General features: G+C 39.0%; 3 protein-coding genes and 1 non-coding gene across 5 annotated transcripts; 1 reads left to right on the forward strand and 3 right to left on the reverse strand.

Moving 5' to 3' along the window:
• The first annotated feature begins 438 nt into the window (after window positions 1-438).
• On the forward strand, window positions 439-3799 carry tnnt2c (troponin T2c, cardiac). Its single transcript, XM_057324835.1, has 2 exons — window positions 439-688; window positions 2445-3799. The coding sequence occupies exon 2, from the start codon at window positions 2588-2590 to the stop codon at window positions 3374-3376; it is 789 nt and encodes a 262-aa protein (XP_057180818.1). The 5' UTR covers window positions 439-688; window positions 2445-2587; the 3' UTR covers window positions 3377-3799.
• On the reverse strand, window positions 564-652 carry trnay-gua (transfer RNA tyrosine (anticodon GUA)). Its single transcript is given in 2 exon segments — window positions 564-599; window positions 616-652. It is a non-coding gene; the product is annotated as a tRNA-Tyr (tRNA).
• A 107-nt stretch (window positions 3800-3906) lies between the features above and the next one.
• Window positions 3907-8549, reverse strand: si:dkey-222f8.3 (Poly(U)-specific endoribonuclease-C-like). Its single transcript, XM_057324834.1, has 7 exons — window positions 8441-8549; window positions 7616-7715; window positions 7341-7452; window positions 7041-7162; window positions 5593-5705; window positions 5235-5388; window positions 3907-5054 (listed from the first exon to the last, which is right to left on the reverse strand). The coding sequence occupies exons 1-7, from the start codon at window positions 8449-8451 to the stop codon at window positions 4794-4796; spliced, it is 873 nt and encodes a 290-aa protein (XP_057180817.1). The 5' UTR covers window positions 8452-8549; the 3' UTR covers window positions 3907-4793.
• A 1462-nt stretch (window positions 8550-10011) lies between these two features.
• On the reverse strand, window positions 10012-22448 carry braf (B-Raf proto-oncogene, serine/threonine kinase). 2 transcript variants are annotated; one of them, XM_057324060.1, is made up of 20 exons: window positions 22249-22448; window positions 19680-19781; window positions 19040-19303; window positions 18374-18477; window positions 18107-18209; window positions 17847-17995; window positions 17620-17733; window positions 16574-16733; window positions 16178-16217; window positions 15545-15664; window positions 14946-15079; window positions 14739-14856; window positions 14568-14652; window positions 14095-14271; window positions 13899-13945; window positions 13670-13788; window positions 13396-13527; window positions 13123-13257; window positions 12692-12845; window positions 10012-12604 (listed from the first exon to the last, which is right to left on the reverse strand). In XM_057324060.1, exons 1-20 carry the CDS (start codon window positions 22414-22416, stop codon window positions 12582-12584), a joined length of 2448 nt encoding a protein of 815 aa, XP_057180043.1. In that variant the 5' UTR covers window positions 22417-22448; the 3' UTR covers window positions 10012-12581. The 2 variants fall into 2 exon arrangements, with proteins under 2 accessions (XP_057180043.1, XP_057180044.1); XM_057324061.1 differs by lacking the exon at window positions 15545-15664.
• Window positions 22449-22617: the final 169 nt, after the last annotated feature.

A 22617-nucleotide genomic window follows, 5' to 3' on the forward strand; every position in this document is an offset into this window, starting at 1 on the left:
CTAAACATGTTTTGGTAAGCTCAGAAAGGTTCAAATACTTTTTTGATTATAAAAGTATTAAAGTGTATACTTTGTCACATACAAAGCGTTCGGACATTAAAGAAGCTGCAAAGTTATACTATGTGCTAAAAACATTGACTGAAATATTGATTGATAGATAGCTCACCAAGGCAGGTCAGAACGAAAACCGGGAACTTCGTTTATAAAAACACTCTTTCATGACGATGTGATTACTACACGGCATCCTAGAGACTGAAACATGTGCATTGGATCATAAATAGACTGAAGATAGTGTTTGCTACAAGTGTTAGTCATGATGAATGGCCCTAAAACACCGTTCTACCACGCCTCCGTGTTGCGTAAGAACTGACGTCACCGCTCTCGTTTCTTTACGTTTAGTAAACTGCAAAGTTGAAAATCATGGTTTGGAGGTGAACATTCAAGTGAAGCCGCATGAAGTTTCTCCTTTTTTGTTCCTCGTAAATAACATTAAATATTATGTTATGAAATTATGAAAAGCCTTATTTAAGAAACATCTTCTAACAACACATCGGCAAAATGTCTCCTTCGAGCCGGATTCGAACCAGCGACCTAAGGATTACAGTGTAATACAGTCTACAGTCCTCCGCTCTACCAACTGAGCTATCGAAGGCCTACGTCATGAGGATCTGACGTTCCTTTACAACGAGTATGTAACGTTTATGTTAAAAATATCATCTATTTTTTATTTTTAAGATATTGGCGTAGGTACAGATGATTTGTACTCAAAAGCAATACGTAAGGGCGAGAAATTAAAGCAAAGGGATTTCGTGTAACGTTAGTTTTCAACACACACAAAGAAAAATAACTTGCATCACAAATAGACATTGTCTGATGTTTTCAAATATGATTTTTGTCCACACTAAATAAACATGTAACGTTAACGTTATACACGTATAAAATCAATAATACCGTCAGTGTAAAGTTACAAATCAGAACCAAAAGTCGATTCTGAATATACAGAAACAGTTAACTACTAAAAGTTCTAAACATTAAGATTTTGAAAACTATTTAACTTTGATGTACGGAGTATGAGTATTGTACTGGGAGTGGTTATTTGTGGCTCCTGTCAATCATCACAAACCCTCTGCTTCTATTGATAGATGCAGCTGTCTCTTGCTGTGTCTACCCAATCAGGAATCTGATTTAAATAAGACCGCCACCTGTCACTCACAAATTACATGCTGGCACACTTGAAGAGAATCTCTCCACCAGTGTAAGGGTACTGTGGGTAGTACCATCTAGAATCAAACAACTGCTTTTATCATTCTTAAGAGAACATAATTGTCCAGTTAGGGATTCTTGAGTTACCAGTCATCCTGTCTACTGTTGAGAATTAGTGCAGTCGAGTGCCATCAATTCCCTAACAGTCCTAAAACAAATGCCATCCCACCAACACTGTACACACAACACACTCTTATGAGCGCAATGTAAACAGCCAAAGTATTTGCTTTTGAAGGAATAGTTCGCCAAACAAGCAAAGTTCTTTAATCATTCACTCAACCTCATGTTATTCCAAACCAGTATGACTTCCTTTCCTTTTGGAAAACACAAAAGACATTTTTAAGAACGTTGGTAATCCCATTGACTTCCATTATATGGACCACTGAGACGTTTCTAAAAATATCTTTTTTGTGTTCCACAGAAGAAAGAATCAACAACAGGTTTTGAACAATATGGGAGACGTTTTAAATTGGGGTGAACCATACCTTTAAGGGCAAAAAATCTATATGGTCAACATTGTTATCAGTGTATGTGTGTACATATTGTATGCATTTATATATAAAAATGGGCATGACTCAGTATTTTTTCCCTAAGGACTGGAGGTGATTCTGTAGAATTCCAACATCAGAGCCAGCTGAAATGTTAATGGGAATTCTTAGTGTACAAATAGGATCTGGATAGACGCCACAAAACACTTGCCTGCCTTTGTCTGTTATCTTTATGTCTACCAATATCATGTTCCTTTCACATTGTCTCAGTAGCGTAGTAAAAATCCTCTTCATTTTAAATATAGAAGCATTACATCATTTACAAAAATTAAAGATTTAAAAACATCTAAGTTTACATTCCAAACTCATTTTTTCAAATCCAAAATGCAATATTTGTTACAAAGGCCTTAACAATTGCAGCTAAACAATAAGCTTAGTGGCTCAATATTAGTGCCTGACTTGATCAAACATGGTGTGAAACAGGATCCTTACCCATGAACATATGTGCCGGTGCATCTGTTTGGAGTCTGAAATAGGCACACTTCACACCACAAAGGTTTTAGGGTGGGAGAGTCAGAGGTTGGAGGTCAGGGTCTGGGTATCGAGCTATAGGCGGAACAAAACAAGGCCCTGCATGGAAGAAAATAGATCCTTGATGCATCTGTCCAAAAAGCTTACCTCTGTCTCTTACAGCAAAGGTCACATGGGTGGGGCGGACCTTATAAAACCTTCAGGCTTCCATGGAGAACAGCTCACTCTTTCCTCTCTCTTCCTGGGCATAAAGTTAAATCGTTGGTCAGTGACCCTTTCTTCCTATAAAACTCAGAAGTAGCACCATGTGTGACACAGAAGAGTACGTAGAGGAGTTTGAGGAGGAACAGGAGGAGGAGAACGAAGCGGAAGAGGCAGAGGCTGAGGAGGAGGTTGAAGAGGAAGAACATGAAAAAGAGGCAGAGGAGGAAACCAAGCCCAAACCTAAGATGTTTGTTCCCAACATTATAGCACCAAAGCTGCCTGATGGAGAGAAGGTGGACTTTGACGACCTCCACCGCAAGCGCTTGGAGAAAGACTTCAATGAACTTCAGGGTCTCATTGAGCACCACTTCAGCAACAGGCAGAAGGAAGAGGATGAACTTGTAACTCTGAAGAACCGCATCGAACGGCGCCGGGCTGAACGTGCCGAGCAGCAGCGGACCAGAGCCGAGCGAGAGCGAGAGAAGCAGGCACACCTGGCCGAGGAGAGGGCGCGGCGTGAGGAGGAGGCAGCCAAAATCCGTGCGGAGGACGATGTCAGGAAGAAGAAGATCCTCTCCAATAAGGGCTACGGGGGGTACCTGCAGAAAGTGGATCAGAAGAAAGGCAAGAGGCTGACGGAACGCGAGAAGAAGACTAAGGCGCTTATGGAGCGTCGCAAGCCCCTCAACATCGATCATCTGAACCAGGAGAAACTGGGAGAAAAAGCTCTGGACCTGTGGAAGTGGCTCTGTGTACTCCACGCAGAGAAGTTTGACCTGGCGGAGAAGCTAAGGAGGCAGAAGTATGACATCAATGTTCTGCGTAATCGCGTTAGTGACCATCAACGGGGAGCCAAGACAACTAAGAGCGCCAGGAAATCCTGGAAGTAAATTGAATGGATTAACACCTGCAATTATGCATAATACAATGAACATCCCAAAAGGTTTGTTGGAAACATCATTTCAAGCATCCCATCAGACTTTTTAGGACAAGATCATTTCTTTTCTTTTTATTTGGAAAAACATGTTTCTCTTGACCTTGCACTGTTTGTTCATTTTATGCATTATACATGCAGTGGGTTTTGTTGTGTAAATGTATTGTTTCTAGAGCCTTTAGCGAAAGCTCACACAGCATCTTAATGTGAGGTTTGTCTGCAGAACATTGCTGCCTTGAAATAATAGTATAAACGTCTCACAAGCGTAGACGTAATTCAAAAATGGATTATACAACATTTAGTAGAAAATTGTTGTTGAATTGTTTTTGACTGCTTACCCCAATTACTACAAATATCCCAGAAGGCATCAAAGCCGTTTTGAAAATATGCATGTTATTTTTGTCAAGAATTTGTTAAATCACTCATTTACAAATACAGTATCAGTTTATTAATCACTGGAATAAAACATTAAAAAAAACATCAAAGTTTTATAAATGTGCTAAAGGTCTTTATTCTAAAAAAAACAAGGCACATTGGTTGCTGCCATTTTACAAACATTGTTTCAGTCATAAAACAGTGCCAGTAAAGCTTTGTGCTACATAAAATGACCTCTTTTCTTGCCGTTTCCACTATTTAAGGAAATTATATTGTAAAAATGCAATAATGGAATGACTAACGGAAGTACTTAGCTGCCTTGTTATTATTTTCTTCATCTATCAGCCCCGTAAAAACGAACATAAGAAATATTTTGTTTTCTGATTAGTGATCTACAGCACTTAAACAAATGCATAGATAATTGTACATGATTTCTAAAACATGGCAGCAGTTACAGTTGGTCTATGATTATGCAATCAGTCAACAAGAATTTAGATAAAAAAATTTAGATAAACATACAGATTCAAAATGCAGAAAAGAAAATCTCTATATTCTTTGAAATGAATTAGCTCATCTCATAAAAAATACCTATAGCAACTGTTTATGTAGCCCATAAACTAAACCTAAATCTTTGAGTCTCAGCCAAGGGCCGTATGCAAACAAGAAATGTCATGTCAATGTAATCAGAAAAGTTTTTTGCAACTAACCTTCTAAAGATATTATTTTGGATTATTTTGATTTCACAACATACAATAACAAAAATAAATTGATAAAGATACTCAAATTTCAAAATTCAATACAAATTATTTCAGCTTTTGAAATGAATAATTTGTAATGTGACATTGATAATTGTTTTTTGGACTATACACTAAAAATTAAGATTTATACTTCATTATTTTATACCTATTAAACTATTTTAATAGTGTTCATATGGTACAATTAAACATACTAGCCAATTTTTCCAAACCGTCTCATACCATTTGACCCCTGCACAAGATCTAGAGATCCCGATTGTTGCTGCTGATCATTTTGGGGTATGATGTTCCGATGGAGCGCCCGTGTCTGTACACCACAATCACCATCAGATACTCGTCCACCTTCACCGTAACATTAGTCACGCGTTCATCAGACAGGAGAAAGACAATAGTAAAGAGAGCCACCTCAAACTCCGGGCTGACGCCAATGAAACAACTGCCCACAGGCTTGACCAGACCGTTCCAGCTGAACTGCAGGTTCAAGACATGATCGTCCTCATCAGGCTGGGAAATTTAACCACAGAAATCAGTATTAAATTAAATGAATTATAAGTGTTGCATTATGAGTGCAAAGGTAACACGTTTTATTCCCAAGTAACATATTACACGCTAATAAAATGTGTACATTAAATGCACATAATGAAAGTCGCTTTCTTTCACTTCAATAATAATTTATTCAAATACCGTATCCTTGTTATCTCTGGCCTTGTATCCTTTGTAGTCCACATGATTGTGTTTCTCCTGGAGATAGAACTGGACCCAATTATGGAGGCCCATGATCTCCTTACCATACTTGGTTTCGCCAACAAACACGTGTTCAAACCCACAGGAATCCTCACTGGGTCAAAGCAGAACCACACACACACACACACACACACATTTCTGTTAAATATATCATAGTTTATAAAATGAAGACAACTTTCACATTAATTAAGGGGCCCTCTAGTGGCCATGTGAAAAATGCTTTCTAAAGGTGATCAAAATACATTGACCACAATACACTGATGATGACCTGTATATAAAACAGAGCTTTATAACTCACCCTCCATTTCTGTCTCTGTGATAGAGCCTAAACCACATGTCATAGAGTTGCCTTTTAAACTGAGCTGGGTCCGACGGAGCTCGACCTTTGCTTACTAAGTATCTGTGGGCACACTGAAAACACAGAACCAATAAAAACAGGACAGACAGACTGTAATAAATGTTTGGGACTGCAATGTTAGTATGTGTACAATGATGTCTGGGCTGTCTTAGGACTTCCTTGTAATAATCTCCTACTGTCTACAGCAACAGCAAAACTGTTGAAATACTTTCAGTTACTGTCTTAATATCGCTATAAATACAGCAGTTTGATTGCAATATCATAGACCAGGGGTTTTCAAACTGGGGTACGATGACCCCAAGATTATAGGGGGTCCCCAGAAAATCTAACAAGCACACATTTTAAAAGGTCTAATGAACATAATTACTCTTTCATGTAGAAGTGTTTATATTTATTTCTAAGTCTTCTTTCTTGCTGTAATGTGCCATTAAGAAGAACTACCTTTGGTCAATTATCTTTTGCTTTTAGAGGAACACATGAGTGGAATAGACTCGCAGTGAAGCTAAAAGAATTAAAACATTTAACAGGACACTATGGTTTCTCAAAAAAGCTGAAAATATGGCTATTGACACATCAAAATTGTGATCATATATAGTGATTTATGGATATGGTATGGTAGTCTGTAATTTTGTTGGTTTATTTTCTTTTTTGCTCTCAAATTTTCTTCTTGTTCTTAATTTGGTGTATTAATATTTTGTTTATATTTTCTTCCTGTCCTTAACATCAACCTACCAAAAGGGACTACGGATAAAAATTAGCCAGTGTTGGCTAAATCTGGTGCATTTTACATATTGTATGTGTTATTAATGTGCATTGTCCCTGATTAAATAAAATGAAAAGAAAAATATATAGATGGATATGTATTTTAGGAAGTGGGTCCTCACAAAAGATTCACCATATTCGGGGGTCCCGAAGTTTGAAAACCCCTGCCATAGACAATTACTTTTACAGTAATGTTAATGTACATCTTATAGTATTATTGCAAAATGTTCATGTGTTTTATAATGTTCCTGTTTTTAAATAGTATTTTTCTAATATCTATGTTTACGCAAAAATTTATTTTCTGCAAAAAAATATGAAAAGTGCTATAGAATGCCATTAAATTTAAAACAATTAGATATTGTGTGCAATAAAACTACATTACTTTAGTAGTTTACTGTAGGATATGTACACTAAGTAAGTACTTAGTAGTGGCCAATAAAAAGTAAATTAGAAAAAGTACTTATAGTAAAACATGTCTAAGCAAACACACTATGATGTGTGCAGTACAACATTAGCAACATTTAGCTCTACAAAATAAGTGCACCAGATGTACAGATAGTGTGACAAATGAGTCATATGACTAACGGAAGACAAAAACAGGACCAGTGGGTAATGATGTAAGATACCTTCATGACTTCTGTCTTCAAAATGGCTTCCAGGAAAAGATTGTTCTCCTGAAGTTCCTCATTTGTCACCTGCTCAGCCACTCCTGTAGACATCTCATAATTGTCCAACAGTTTTATAAAGTCTGAGGAGAGACAGACAAACAAACATGTTACAACAATACAATGAAATGAATATGTACATCATCTTGCTACATTAGAAAAAGATCTGTAGATATATTCAGATCATTGTAAAACAATTAATGCTTGCGGAAATCATAAAAGTGTGTATAATTATGTAACTGTAAACTATGGCCTTCTTACGGGCATAAGTATCCATGCTTTTGAGCTTGTCTTCGTTGACATATGAGAACAGGGGAGCTCTAGCGCGGTCCCTTGCGTGATTACTGCCCTCAGAAACAAAGCCAGCCTTCCCCTGTGTGAAAACAAATGTACAACACAAAATGATCTTTGCAATCCATATAAATTTTAGTGATCAGCACTGGTGTGTACATACAACATAGTAACAATAATCAAAGCTGTAATAAATAGACTTTTAGTGGCATTAGTGTCTGTACAAACACATCTGCCACTCTGACCTGCAGGTTGATTATATAATCTATTCCAGGTCTCATGCGGTTGACATCTAACTTCCACATCTCATTCATCACATTTGAGAGCTCTTTATTGATGCCTTGACTGCAAGAGAAAGAAGTATGAAGTTAAAGGTCTAAAATGTAACAAGTACTTAAAATAATTTCACACACTTAAACAAAAAACAGATCCATGCACATTTGCATTGTAATCCATGGGAATTTAGAGAAACTCCCTTCTTTAGTTCCTATTGTTGTTTTTCAAGAAGTTCTTATTTCCAAAGAAAGCATACTGTACTTCTGATCCATTACTTATAATTGTAGTTTTTTCTTACAGATGTTCCTTCTATTTAGTTACTGGTAAATGCTGAATAAAGGCTGTTTGTGAACGTGGGGTTGCCTTCAATTCCAACAAAGCTGCCTTTCACAGCAAAAACACAAACCGTCTACGGTAATAGTAGCAAAACAAATCTCTCAAACATTTCTGAAATTATAAATACGAAGCTTTGTAAGATTATGTACTGTTATGCGAGAGTCAATCAAATAGATTGGACAGAAAACACCTATTGAGCTACACAGCTGTTTATTTACGTCAAGCAAAGTTTTAATGCAAACCAGATGTGAATCACATGATGAAAAACATAAGTTTGTACTCAAGTAAATATGTTTTTAAAAACATAAAAATTACATCTGATATGCATTTATTAAACAATACATAAACATTCAACCAACACAACTTGGCATTCTAAGCGTAAAACGGAAAACATGACATCACTTAAAGCGCACGTTACGTATGATGTGTAAATAAACTTGTTACGTTGTTTTTCTCACCTTCGGGCCATAATATTCACCGGTTATTTCGCCGTTAGCTCAAAGAAACAAGTTGAGTCACCCAAAAACAATGAGAAACTGGTTTCGATAAGTGCGCACACGCGTACTGTCAAACAAAGTAATCGACTGAGGAATTTGACCAATAAGAGCGTAGAACGGGAAAGCATGTCGTAACGGATTTGTGACTTTTCATAAAGGGCGGGTCATAATATTGAGCAAGCACAGAGGGAAGTGAAATCAAGGAAGGGAGTGTCTGAATTTGACAAGTAAGTAGTAATCAGATAGTGAAATAAAAATGTATTAAAATAAAAGAATATATTACAAAAAAGTCTTCTTCTGTAAGGACACTTTTTTCATGAATGTAACTGATAACAGATTGTAATCAATATAATGCATCTAAACATAAAAAAACAAAACGTTTTTATTGCTTGCTGTGGAATATGTGTTTGCAAACATGAGATAATTTGTGAATTTTACAAACTAATATTCATAAGGCGTCAGTTAATGTATGTACTTATTCATAATGTGGTGGTGGTGCACTTCAAGAGCCCTATTTGGTTGGGATGTTTATTTTTTTTGTATGAAATGATTACTTATGTTGTCAAAACATACAGTCAACTAAGCAAATAATGTGCTCATTTCGCATTGGGTTACAGAATACAGCTCGTGTCTTTGTGCAAAACCGATGACCGATTTGTGAAGGTTGGAGGTGGGCCCAAAGATAATCTTTTGATAGCACTTTGGGCTTCTACGGTCCAGTGATCTTCTAAACTGTTGTTGTGCACCTTGTGCCCCAGCCAACATCAAATAGCAGGCACAGATATTTCAATAAAGCATGTCTAAAAGTATATTTAACTTATTGCAAAGACTCAATATCAAAATAATTTGTAATCACGTTATAGAAACAAAGCATTTAAACAATATTTAAAGTTAACAAATGTATTTTTGAGCTTGTACCTCTTTCATTTCAGTCTGACCATGTCTTCTTGACAAAGCAATAGTGGACAAGCTATGCATTTGTCTGGGTAAGATGAAGAAATGCAGAATCCAATCACATAATCATATTTTACTTTCAACACAAAACACAATATCTGAATTAACAGCTTGATGCAACCAATCATATGATTGCTTTGCATGACTCTTATCATGGATATATCAGACATACAAATTCCTTAAAATGAATAATAAGCTCCATTTGTTGTATTATTTAGTAATTTAATTTTTACTCACCCATGGGTGTTGCAACAAATACTGTATTTAGTGTCCAATACTTAAAAAAAACACTTTATAATTAACTTTCCTTTTGTTTTTTAAACGAAAGAATAAATAAAGTCCTCTGCGTTTTATTTTACCTGGTTAAGTATGTAGCATATAGCAAATGGCAAAGCATTTATTCTGAACCAACACAAAGGACTTAGAGGGGAAGAAAAGAGGGTGTTGACCAGGGAAAAGCACATCATCATCGTACACATGCATAAAGAACTTTCACAGAAAACACTTTCTATAAGTTATTTACCATACAAGTAAATATATAGTGCTATATAGCGCACAAAATGAAAACGCAAGAAGTGTTAGACAGTTTTCATGCACTTCTTTAATATATCAGTTTTTCATATTCACAACAAATACATTAAGCTCTTTTCCTCTTATATAATACAGTCTTAAATATTTTTTACACAGAAGTATTTTCTCAGAATGTCATCTATCAAAATGTCTTTTCTCAACCTTTATTTCTTAAGTTGAAACGTTTTAAGTCATTTCAATCTCCATGCCTCCAATAGCAAACGCACAGTGCTTTCTTTGTACAGCTATTTACAGGTGAAAAGAGTCTCCCAAACATCTGTATGATAGTTCCCACTTGAATGAACTTGCACTGGGGTTAAAGTGCAGGCAAGGCAACAGAAAGGAATGTGATATGGACGTCTGGTTTGTCGGGGAGGGCTTTAAAAGCAAAGAAATAAAAAGAGATGAACTGAACGAAGCAGAGCAAAAAGGGTTAAGAGGACCGTTATGTGCTTTTAACCCATTTTCCTCCATATAAATATATATCTGAAAGTTAACAAGCAGGTCCCCAGGTATTCCAGAGTCAATTCTTCGCAAAGCAAACCTCTTCAGTAACATTCCCATAGAAAATAAATACACTTCTACCATCTCTTTATGCAACCCAGGTTAGGTTTGCCAGTCTAAAGTGAGAACCGTGTCAGCCTGCAACACACGGGGCTCATTAAAGTCCTTTCAAATGTCTCAACGGAAACAACACGTGAAGGCAGCGGCTGTCAGTGCGACCAACACGACAGTGGGGCAGAGTCGAAGTAGAGTGTTAAATTCACAGAGCATCGCCCTAGATATTTCTTATAAAAATAACTGGAAAGAGAAAGAAATAATTCAATAGTTCTAGACAGAAGCAAGGAGACGGACGCGTGTCCTCGCTGTTGTAACAGAGCACGGGTCAGTGATCGGTGCAATGTAGAGTCGTAGTTTCAGCAAACCGCAGGAACAAGAAATCCGTAGTTTCGTACAAGAAAAAGAACCGGATCTACTGATGCAGACAGGAAGTTTCTCTAAAAAACATCCTACGTGAGGGTATTTGTACCCTCCAGTGTCCATGTAAATTTGAGGGCTACACCGTGCTCAACACAAGTCAACACAGCCCAAACTTATATGCTAGAGGGTCAACACAGATGTTTTCGGAGCTTGAAGAGTCTGCGTTCTGATAGTGTTTAAAATCACACGGCCAAACAATTTGGTTGAAGATCCAGATAACCGCTTTCCAGCAAGGTGGACACGGACTCGGTTGGGAATGTTGGATTGAGCTTTGGTTTTTAGTGTCCCATGGCCCATCTGCCTTTATCATTTCATCTCCAGATCCATGCCGTCACCTCTTAATATGACAAAATATATTAGTCTTTAAAAAGGCAAATTGCTCATCTGCATCAGTCATTTTTACAAAGTGCACAGACACACTGCTCGATGTCCATTTCAGCAATCACAGAATGAGTGAGAGAAATATATATATGTATATATACAAGCCTCTCCAGTTTTTGAAACAACAAGTAATAAAATTAAAGCAATATAAATTAATGTAACTTTGCAGGCCTGCCTGTCTATAACACAAGAAAAACTACATGTAAATGATAAAAAAAAGGTGAACAAATATATTGGAATGAACGCCAGCGATGTAAGGTCCAAAGGGGTGTCACATGACTTGCGGATGGATCAAATAAACATAGAAAATCCAACATTGGGGCCTCAAAGGAACGGCTTCTATAACAACACTGAAGTATAAGCTTGATAATCTTTGAATATTTAAAAAGAAAGTTGTATTGTTTAGGATATTTTAGAATATCTCCTGTCATTAAAAACAAAACAGCTGGTCGAGAGATCAGTAACTTTTCTATGGTTGCTTCATTTACCCGTGCTAACAAACTACAGAAAGAAAAACACAGGGTCAGTCCGTCTATTCTACAACTTACGACCCAAGAGGGGGAAAACGGAATTTGTCGCATTAGCAAGTCCATCCTTAGGCAACATAATGTGTAACAAACTCAAAAAAGAAACGTTTCTAACCATCATTCAAGTTATCTCCTGACATCCAGCACCTTTTCACATATGGCTGTGACATTCCATCCAATGAGAAATGCCAACCGGATGACTTCGTCATCAGATCCAAGCACGGACCTTGTTTTCTGATTGGCCAGTGCTGCGTGTTTTCCCATTCAGGGGTGGAGCAAAGGCAGGGCTAACACAGCTGAACCATTTCAGTCCTTTTATAAATGCAGTAAAACCCAAACTCACTCATCGTTCTTCCTAGAAAAACTATTTTCCCCCACCACAATCTGTTTGGGTTTATCTTCTCAGTGATGGTGTTTTTTTAACTCACGCCAGTCGTTTTGAATTCATGTCGCATTGTTGAGAGACGCCTATTTTCTATTCTTGACATTTTTGAAAAATCAGCAATGGCACCCTGCAGAGATCTTTTTATTGGAAAGCGATTCCATTGAGGCCGTAGCTCTTTGGGTAAAGAGGAAGAAAAACAGCACATTCTTTGAAACAAGTCCTTTTCGGTGTTATAACTGAACCCACCGCAGAAAACAAGACGTCTTGAAAAGTGACAATGGATGGAGTTTTAGCATGTGCAGGACTATTTAAATGCTGAAAATTCACCTGGAAGGGGAAACAAAGGAGAGATTTGTATCAGTTTTCGTCGCAATAAAAGTCAAAAAGCACAATAATATTTGAATGTATACTTGCCATAGCCACCAGCCTGAATGGGCGTCTTGGGGGAAGCGCAGGCATACAGGCTAAAGTCTTCCGTCTGGAAGCCGGCGCGGTTGAGGGACGGTTCAGAGGCGCTACGGTGGATCTTGGGCAGAGAGCGTGCCAGCAACTCAATGGAGGCCAGGATCTGTCATAAAGCAACAATTTATTAAAACGATTTAAACATAACCAATGTCCAATATGACATGTCTAAACCCACTGACAGGGATATTTGAGGTAAATCGAATTGTTGAATTGCATTTTCAGCCAACATAAAAAATGGCATTCTGGAAACACTCTGGCTCCATCTTGTGGCGATGCACCTCTACATAAATCTTCCATCCCTCAGCTGACAGCAAATACATTTTATTATCAGTTTACTGTCCTGGAAAGAAACCACAGCTGACAGCTGTTCATAACATTACCTGTGGGAAAAGAGGCCTTTCCTCTCGCTTTTTCTTCAAACAATCCGCCATAAGTCTCTTCATGGCTTTGGGGCAATTACTGCGCACTTTGCTCAGGTCAGGAGAAAGGTAACCTCGGCCAACCATAAAGATAATCTGAATTGGAAAAGACATAGATTTATGTCTTTTGGCACAATTTACTTTTCATACTTGAAAGGTTAACTGAATAATGTAACCAATACATTAATAACTACTTAAGAATGCTGGACAAGGGAAAGAGGATAAATCACTCACCTGGTCTCGGTTGTTGATGTTGGAATAAGGCAGAACCCCTGACATGAGCTCATAAAGCACAATGCCAAACGCATAGACGTCCGACTGGAAACTATATGGGTTTTTATCTTGCAGCCTGATGACCTCTGGAGCCTGGAATAGCCCAAAGAGTCAGTTAAAATGAAGCACTGTCACTGACATTTATTCAGATGTTTTCCTCCAGGTTGGGGTTACACCTAAAACCTCAGATGTAACCAACCTGACCAGACAAACACACAGGTTTGGAGGTACTCACCATCCATAAAATGGAACCAGATAGCTGCTCAAACTGGTGCGAGCCACTCCAGCGAGACTTCACCGTAGCCAGGCCAAAATCACCGATCTTTACCGTTAGATCCTCATGCAAGAAGATATCTGAAAAGGTGCTGTTAAGGCAATTATTCAACTAACACACATGCACTCGCACACCTGGACATTATTGTCAACTTCATATACACATCGATGATGGAGGTTTTGAAGGATACTGTTGCTCTTCAGATCTCTATGGATGATGGATTTAGCGTGCAGATAGCTGTGAATAATAATTCAAACCGATTACATTCATATTAAACATATTTACCCACTCAGTGTAAACATTTAGATATACTAAGCATTTGTCTATAAACAGCACATAAACAGAGGGACTAGGTTCTGGTAGATGGTTCTGATCCAGTGACTCACTCCATGCCCTGAGCCGTTTGCCGGGCGATGTCGATCAGTTTGATCATCTCAAACTTAGTCTCGATGATGTGCAGGTGGTGGTAGAGACTCGAACCTTCGCACCACTGCGTAACAATAGCCAGCTGGGGTTTGGTGGTGTAGCCCATGAACAGCAGAATGTTCACATGACGGGTTTTCCTGCAAAAAAAATGCAACAGGAAATTCATAAAATTTTAAAGACACAAAAATGTACTGAAACAATATCAGGGGTTATGAACATAATAAAATATTTCTAAATAAACCACTAATCTGACACTTTGGCCTCCGTATATGAAGACATAACTTGATGCAATTTTACAAAATATGCAATTGCATAAAATCTATACATTTTTTATTTATTAAATTCTATTTATTTTTAATGCTGAATTGAAATTGAGATCATGTTCCACAAAATACTTTTTTTATAAATGTGAGCAATTTTGAGGCTCTAGTACCTGAGGACACCCACTTCATTCTTAAAGGCCTGTAGTTGTTGTGGAGTGGGGGCTGTGACATTCAACATCTTGACCGCCACATCGCCTGTGAGGAAGAGGAAGATGCATCATGTCACCTTTCTATACATTTGTGTTTAATCTCAAAGTCATCCATTTTTGAACAGGACCCACCATGCCACTTCCCCTTATAGACGGTTCCAAAAGAGCCAGATCCTATCCGCTGACCCAAAGTGATCTGACCTTCCGAGATCTCCCAATCGTCGCTCGAGTCCCGTCGACCCAGGGTTTTCTACCAAGCAAAAGTGAGAACAACATAAACGACCTCTGATCTTGAATGTGCTGTCAGAGATCCCAACTAGAGCCTACGCTGTTCCTCACCATTTTATTGCGGTCCTCCGACGAAGACGATGGCTTCCTCTCTCTCGGTTGGCACGGCGACTTTGACACTTTCACATTGCTCAGGGAACCAGGTAAGGAGGCGGGAGGTGTGGCCGAAAGGCCTGTTGTAGAGCCTGGAGGGCAACAAAATCGTATTAGAAGCAAAATACGGAATGAAGAGTCAGAGAAAGAGCCAAAACCAAAATCCTGAGCCAGTTCCCATTCCAACTACAACTACAGCGTGCAAGCGGGGACCATATAAACCCAAGGACAAATAGATCTGTAAAGCCAGTTACGCATTACACACAAGAACAGAAATGAGAATGCTAGGCCAAAGACCCATCCCTGTATGAGTGACTCATGTGTCAATATTCCCCCAAGTGTTTCTAATGTAACGTTCACCTCAGTGAAAAGTGACTGGAGCCCTTTAAATGTCATTGAGACTTTGAAAGAGAAGTGGCAGAGGAAGGTGAGATTCCAAAGAGAGGAATGAAATACGCCAACAAAACACACAAGGTGTGAGACAGACAGACAGACAGACAGACAGGCAGAGCACAAGACAAGGAGTGGGACACAGCATCACACAAAGGCCTAGCTACCTCTGAACACAGGCTCGGGCTCAAAATCAAACACATTGTCATTGGGGTGGGAGGGCTGAAGGGGGCTTGAGGTCCTCGTTCGGTTCTTCCTCAAGCATCGGGCTGGGTGTTGCGTGAGGGCTGCAGGGGGAGAGAGACAGACACGGGTTCACTGGCCCCCGAAGCTCAGACGCATCTCATGTCACCCACTACTGTTTATTCTCAGAGGTGGTTTTGCTTGTGTATCTTTAAATGAATGGTTCACGAACACTCGGTCAGCTTTTACTCACCCTCGGGAAGTTTACGTTTCACAGAAAAAAATGAGTATGAAACAACACGGGGGTGAGTAAACACTGTCTGAACAACTCCTTCAACCTACTGAGTTCTGGGAAAAGCACTAAAACACAAAGTACAGGGGCAGGTGTTTGAGAGCACCGGTTAGGAATTATAAGTGCACGCAAATATTGATAAACAAATGAACTGAAGCAATTCACAAAGCAGACGGTGGAGGAAAATACCGTCTATCTGTTTCACTAGCAGACAGCGTGAAATGGAACATGCGTCCCAAACTTCTAAGGCCTATGACACAGAGAATGCACAGAGACATGGAATGACGGAAAGCCATAGTGAGTATAAGTGTGCGTGAACCCTTACCTCCATCCGACCTCGGCAAGGCTTGATCACGGATTAAATCCTAAAACAGAATAACACAGAGATTAGCATCTATTTCCATCTGTTTGTGCCATAATCTTCCAAAACAAATCAGTTCTAGCGTAAGGTTTACAGATACGAGTATAAAACAGAAAATCTCAAAATCTAAAAGTGGAAAAGGGATGTACAGGTCACATTAAGATATGTCAGATGAGACTGTAAAATGAGAGATTTAGCATCTGTAAGAAATCCAAAGAGCTAAGAGCAAAGACTATATTGCCATTATTTTTATTTTTTACATTTTATTATTATTACTTTTTTATGTAATTGTTATAATTAATTACTATTTATATAGATTTGTGGGGTGAAATGTGAACTGATCATAAATATACTCCTCACATCAATGTTGACCGGTTCGATGGTGTTGATATGGACGTTGGGGGCCGAGGAAGAGCGATCCCTCTGGCCAAACTGGTTGCGGTGATCCTCTTCTCCCTGTCTAAAGGACTGCGGGATAGGGATGGATTTAGACGGGGACACAGTAGGATGGCACAGAGACCTGGAGGAAACACAGACAGAAGTCCACAATCAACTTCCACATCATAATGCAATGAATAAAGCTGAATAAAGCCACTTATGCACTACATACTTAAACGGACAGTTCACCAAAAATTGAGAATTCTGTCATTTAGTAACATCCGCCCTATTCGCACAGGATTAGTATTATCTGGGGACCTCGTGTGATTTATAAATTACCTCTGTATTTCATGTGGCGCATTCGCACGGGATAAATGAAGCCTGTGATTTTACTCAAATTTACTGACTTATTTCCCGGATGTGATTTCAAGGCTTTGCGTATAGTTTGTATAGCATATGGTGTTTAATGATATCCGTACCTGTCAGCATTTGAGCCCCGTGATCGCGAACCGGACATAAGATCACCGCGATCGCGAATCTCAAATGTTACGAGAGTTTCCATGAAAAATAAACAAACGGGAGACTCCAGGTAACTTATGGATATGACCCAGCACCCGAAATAATACCAGAACACTTCAAAACAGCCTCCATAATTTGCAAACGGTGGATAAAACCTTGAAAAATGATATATGAGCCCACCAAATCACCGAGATGCCGATTCGCACGGGACTAATATTATCACAGGACATCGGTGTTCGTCAAAATATGGTAGGTCATTTGTGGGGAAATTTTTACTTTACAAATTACAGACATGGCCGATTCGCACGGGATTAAGATCACAGACAACCTCTGCAAGTATTACAAATGACTAGAGGTCCCCAGGTAACACTAATCCCGTGCGAATAGGGCTTTAGCATCATTCCAAATATGTATGAATTTATTTTCATTGCCTTTTATTGTATGCATTGTAAATTTCAATATCTGTTCTTGGATATGATTTTAGACATTGAGTATTCGAAAAGTCTTACTCGGATGGAGGGAGCGAAGAAGGGCACATCTCTGACAATGGGGTGGTGCCCTCTGATGACACCTCCTCCTGGGAAATGGGGTGGTGCACCAGAAATTTTGACGCCAGCAGTAAACTGAACATGAAAAGAAGATACAAATGAACAATGCATAAACTACTCATTTTTAATGGGACTCTGTATACACAATAAGCAAAATAATTCAAGGATGCTGACACAATAACACTCACTCCAGCTGATCGTAGTTGACACACATGAGCGGGACCTCGGTGCTGCAGCGCTGGTGAAACTTGTAGCCGCACGTCTGGCAGCGGAAACCCTGGAACAGCAGCTTCCGACAAAAGTCGCAGAAGGCCAACGTAAAGAAAGTCTTTCGCACCTGTGAATAATGACATCATTGGCGGTCAGAGTTAGGATAAACTACCAAACTGTTCACCCATTCAATCTTCCTTTTGGTATTCATTTTAAGCCAGTTCGTGGTTATACTCACAAAATTATGGGTCGTGAGTGGCACGTTCTCTAAAACCTCGACGTGAAGCTCCTCCCCCGTCAACCAGGAAATGTCTGTGTCCCAGCCAATGGGCTTCTTCTCCCTACAAAACATTGTAATTAAAAAATAAGATTAAAGACATTCAGGTGCTAATGTTAACAAAACAAAAAACATGTAGTCATTGTTGATTTGATACATTTTTCGGAAAGAACAATCCAGGAATTTTACTGCAATTGTGAAGGTGGTTTGTGTGTATTATGTAATTACCCATCCTGAATCCTATAGACCGCACAGCATTCTGGGATCAGACCTCGCATCATCAGAGCCTTCCTTAAAGAGTCTCTCACAGTCATCCCACAACGAGCTGGGACCTAAAACACACACACACAGATGAAATGTAGCTTTCAGTTAGTCCGGACTTCTTGGCTTCTCCTTACACCAGTGAATCCAACAGAAAAGCTGAGCAGAACGAAGGGGGTCACCTACATTTGCTAATTTCCCATGGACTCTCACAGCGAACATGCTCCCCAAAAACCCTTATGCTCCCCAAAAACCCTTTCTAAAACTCTGTCTAAATTCTGAACCCGTACTTGGGAGTAACCACAACATATCTTGCTTTCTCAGTTCATGAAAGTGCTTCACAAATCCAACTGTGGGCAAAACACTAAGAGACGAACCACACGCCTCAATGCTTTCTGATCCCGTTTCTGAATAAAAATGGCAAAAGCAGACGAGACCTATAGAGTATTTTCACAATAATCTCATTGGCTTTTTTTGGAGCTTATTCATACAAATCACAATCCATCTCCACCGTGTGTAAAAAGAGCAGTGTCACATTCTTAGTTTCAAGAGGTTCGTTTTTGTACAGTCTACACTTCTAATTTCTTCCCTATTAAAACTAAACAACATAAAGAAACAACCCCTTTCACTTACCACCGTCCTCTGTTTGTTGGGCAGAAACACCCTTACGATAGGCTTCTGGGGCGAGCGAGGATTGCATCGACTCGCATCAGTGGGGGTCTGCAGGACAGCCAGGGTGTTTGGGGCCGACGAGATGGTCTGGACAGCCGGCCCCTTAACATCCAGCAGGGTTGGGGTCGGTGAAGAGCAGAAGTCTGTTCCGTTGCCAATGGCCTCCAAAAGCTGCTGTTCCCGTTGTTGTAATGCATCTAACTTACTAGTGTATTCCTCATAGGCCTGTGGCATAGGAAATTGATCATCAATGTAACATTTTACATGAATGCCAAATCTAAAGGAAGGATACAGATTTGAGGTTATGAATGCAGATGTATTAGCGGTTACTGCATGAGGAGATTTCACATCAGGCGTGTGGGATATTGCACAAAATGTCTTCCTCCTTTAAACTCAAAGCGAGATGAAAGCATATGCAATTGCCCTAACATTGTAAGCATCATTGGCCAGATCTTGAAACGTTAGCAAAGACTACTATATGGCTGCGCTCTCAATTGTACCGAGCTGCCTTGCAATTTCCTTTGTCAAGTACATTATATTACCCAAAGTATCATTTCTCCCTTCACGACTATTGACAGCTCTTTTTGTTATACCAACTCACCTCCAGATATATAGATGGCGGATTGTGTTCTCCCCCAAACTTATCTAAAAGGGCTTCTATGTGCTCTTGGGTTAACTTAATCATCTGTTTGATGTTCCATATCTGCAAAGAAAAAATCATTTAGGAGTTATCAAACCAACATTTCTCATGCTTCTTTGTTTGATTCTTATCCTTTGATTAAGCGACAGAAAAAAGTGAGTGTCAATTGCAGAAATGTAAATGTAAAAGCACTTCATTACAGCGAAGGCTTTGTTCTAATATCGAATAAACACAGAAACACTTGTTTTTCTAATGACGCTGGACACCCTGACCACAGAAAATGTGCAATAATCGAGTGTGAGGTGTGAAGGAAGTAAAATATAGGCCCTGAGATAGCTGTGATATCACCACAGCAAAAAACATCGCACATGAAAAAAATACTGTGGTATCCTTAGTATTTACTATAGTAAACTGCAGTATTTTTGTAGTATGTTGTTTAGTAGTAACCTGTACTTTTTGTTAATATATACTACAGCAATCTGTATTAACTTTGTAACTTGGGCAAATACTGCAGTTTACTTTAGTCTTTTTTTGTGCAGGACAAAGCAATTGACAAAATAATTATTTTCAAAGTTGTGAAAAAAATATTTATTTTATTTATTGTTCCCATCTAAAGTGCAACTGTGGATTTGTTAATCTCATACTGAGTTTTAAATTACACACACTTTCTGTCCTCTTCTCATATTAAAGACTCCCGAGACACCACTTTATTCACACCACTTGTGTAACCTTAATATTAACATTGTTTTGCATCATCTTTAAGGTATTGTGCATCATCTTTAAGGTATTGTGCAAGCCGGTTCTATTTATAGGACAATAGCAAAAATTTAAAAGTCACTGTTTTAAAATGTAGACTTCAGGGACATTCACTCATGCAAAGACACAAGCAATCCACTGTTCTGAATAGCCAATAAACTTTTTTTTCAATTTTGCCAAAGCAATACAAGAAGCATCATAACATGCAGCAATAATGTTCCCTGGAAAAGCTCCCAGTCAAGTCAACACAATTTGACAAGAAAATGCCTGCACACCCTCCATGAAACAGCACATTTAAGTGAATCTAACTTTAGGTTAGATTAAAAAACCTGTACTCCAAGAGTCATGTCACCACTTGATTTTAATAAACGGTGCAGATAAACTGGCTTTATGAGTCAAATTAGTTCAAGAAAAAGAAAACGGTGACAAGGGTGAACCTCTTTTGAATTTCTCAGTAGTTTATCCAGTGACTCCTGACAGATGACGATCGCTGACAGGTCCTAAAACTAAGACATTTGTTACTGGCCGCTCTTTTGATGCAAAACCCATGTGGTAATACACTGCATGTTTTTAACATGATGCGACATAAGCAAAACGATTTAAAATAGCCCGAAACGTACAATAAAATGCAGCTATCCACAACTTATCCAAAGTAAACCAGCAATGTTTACAACCTCAGACATCAAATAAAAACTAATTACAAACACGGATGAAACCAAACATTTAGAATGAATAAAAAATGTATATTGAAAACCAAATATTTATCTATTACAGTCCTAAATGAAAAGAACAATGACACCAGTATATATAGACTATGGAACCAGAATACCCCATTTATGTAAAATATCAATGAAATATTTGCTGTTATTATAATAGTATGCATGTCATGTGCATAATCAAACAGTATAACCATGTTACAGCAGCCAGCAGTAAAATTAATCCAATTACCACTAAGCACTCTATAATGATAATTTACACAACCTGCTCTTTAATCCTACTAGTCTGCGTGCAAAATAGACAAGTGATGTGTAAACTTTTTCATACTTTACAAATTAAACAAACAAATGGATGCACAAAGTACCCAGGGAACACACCAATGTGCATCAAAGAAGGGCTCTTATAGCAGCATATGTAATGTGAACAGACTGACAGCTGACTGGTATCAGAACCATCAAACTGAGAACAGCGACGCACGCTGTAATAAATCTGCATGCTATAAAATAATATATTTTTAAAAAATTGCGTTGGGGTTTGAAGGGGTTCAATGACCAAGCACAATGACATCACTGCAGATTTAAATTTAAATGCATTCGCAGCTCGCGCCAGCTGGTGACACAAAGGAGATAAAACAACGAAAGTAGCTAACGTTTCTCGATCTGTAGTTTGTCATTTTTAACACTGCAAGGTGATATAGATAGCATTCATGCTATCGAGCTGGCCTGCACAGGCTCTTTAGCTCTAAAGCTGCAGTGAATCGGGGGAAATAAAGGCAATGAAACACGGACAGGCCTTCAGATAAACATTGGGTCAGAGAACTGCAATGGGAGAATTATAAATGGCGTCATTCGGAAATGCACCCGTTAAAATGCATATATATATATATATATATATATATAGCACTAGCCCGACTAAATATTTTGTGCATCATCTGCCCCCCTGCAACGCATTGCACCCCCACGCTCCGTATCACACCCGGTGTTTCCTGAAGATCTCCATCCAGCCCGTCTACGCTCAACAGCCGAGCTCTATTTCAACCCCGACTCCCCCATTGTACCTCCTCGGGAATGTCGTGTTGACATTCGTGGATCGCCGCTCCTCCGGGACGGGCGGATTCGAGCCCCGCGCCCAGCTCGTCTAGTCCCGTGTCACTCTCCGGATCGCGGTTCATAGTGTCTCCGTTAAAGACGGGCGGTGGGGACTCGGCGCTGCTCAACGCCGCCATTTTAAACCGCGAGAAACTGAGTGGAAAATAATAGAGGAAAGAAACAGAGATCGAGACGGGAGGGGGAGACAGATTCACCAAAGGTAAACCCGTAGAGGGGAACACTGGACGTTTACTAATATCAAGAAGTCATTGTGCAAATGAACTTCTGTCAGTAGCGTAATATACGATTTAGGCTTCATTATAATAGCCATAATAAAG

The sequence above is a fragment of the Triplophysa rosa genome, linkage group LG24, assembly GCF_024868665.1.
Source record: "Triplophysa rosa linkage group LG24, Trosa_1v2, whole genome shotgun sequence".
Taxonomy (NCBI): Eukaryota; Metazoa; Chordata; class Actinopteri; order Cypriniformes; family Nemacheilidae; genus Triplophysa; species Triplophysa rosa.

Bases quoted from the DNA above. Each gene is read 5' to 3' on its own strand.
- tnnt2c (XM_057324835.1), top strand. From the start codon at position 2,588: ATGTGTGACACAGAAGAGTACGTAGAGGAGTTTGAGGAGGAACAGGAG.
- si:dkey-222f8.3 (XM_057324834.1), bottom strand. The intron at 7,453-7,615 runs GTCAGAGTGGCA...GTTTTCACACAG, and splicing joins ATTATATAATCAACCTGCAG to GGGAAGGCTGGCTTTGTTTC. The intron at 5,389-5,592 runs GTGAGTTATAAA...GCTTTGACCCAG, and splicing joins CACAGAGACAGAAATGGAGG to TGAGGATTCCTGTGGGTTTG.
- braf (XM_057324060.1), bottom strand. From the start codon at position 22,416: ATGGCGGCGTTGAGCAGCGCCGAGTCCCCACCGCCCGTCTTTAACGGA. The intron at 19,304-19,679 runs GTGAGTTGGTAT...CCTATGCCACAG, and splicing joins CGCCATCTATATATCTGGAG to GCCTATGAGGAATACACTAG. The intron at 16,218-16,573 runs GTGAGGAGTATA...ATTCTGTTTTAG, and splicing joins TCGAACCGGTCAACATTGAT to GATTTAATCCGTGATCAAGC.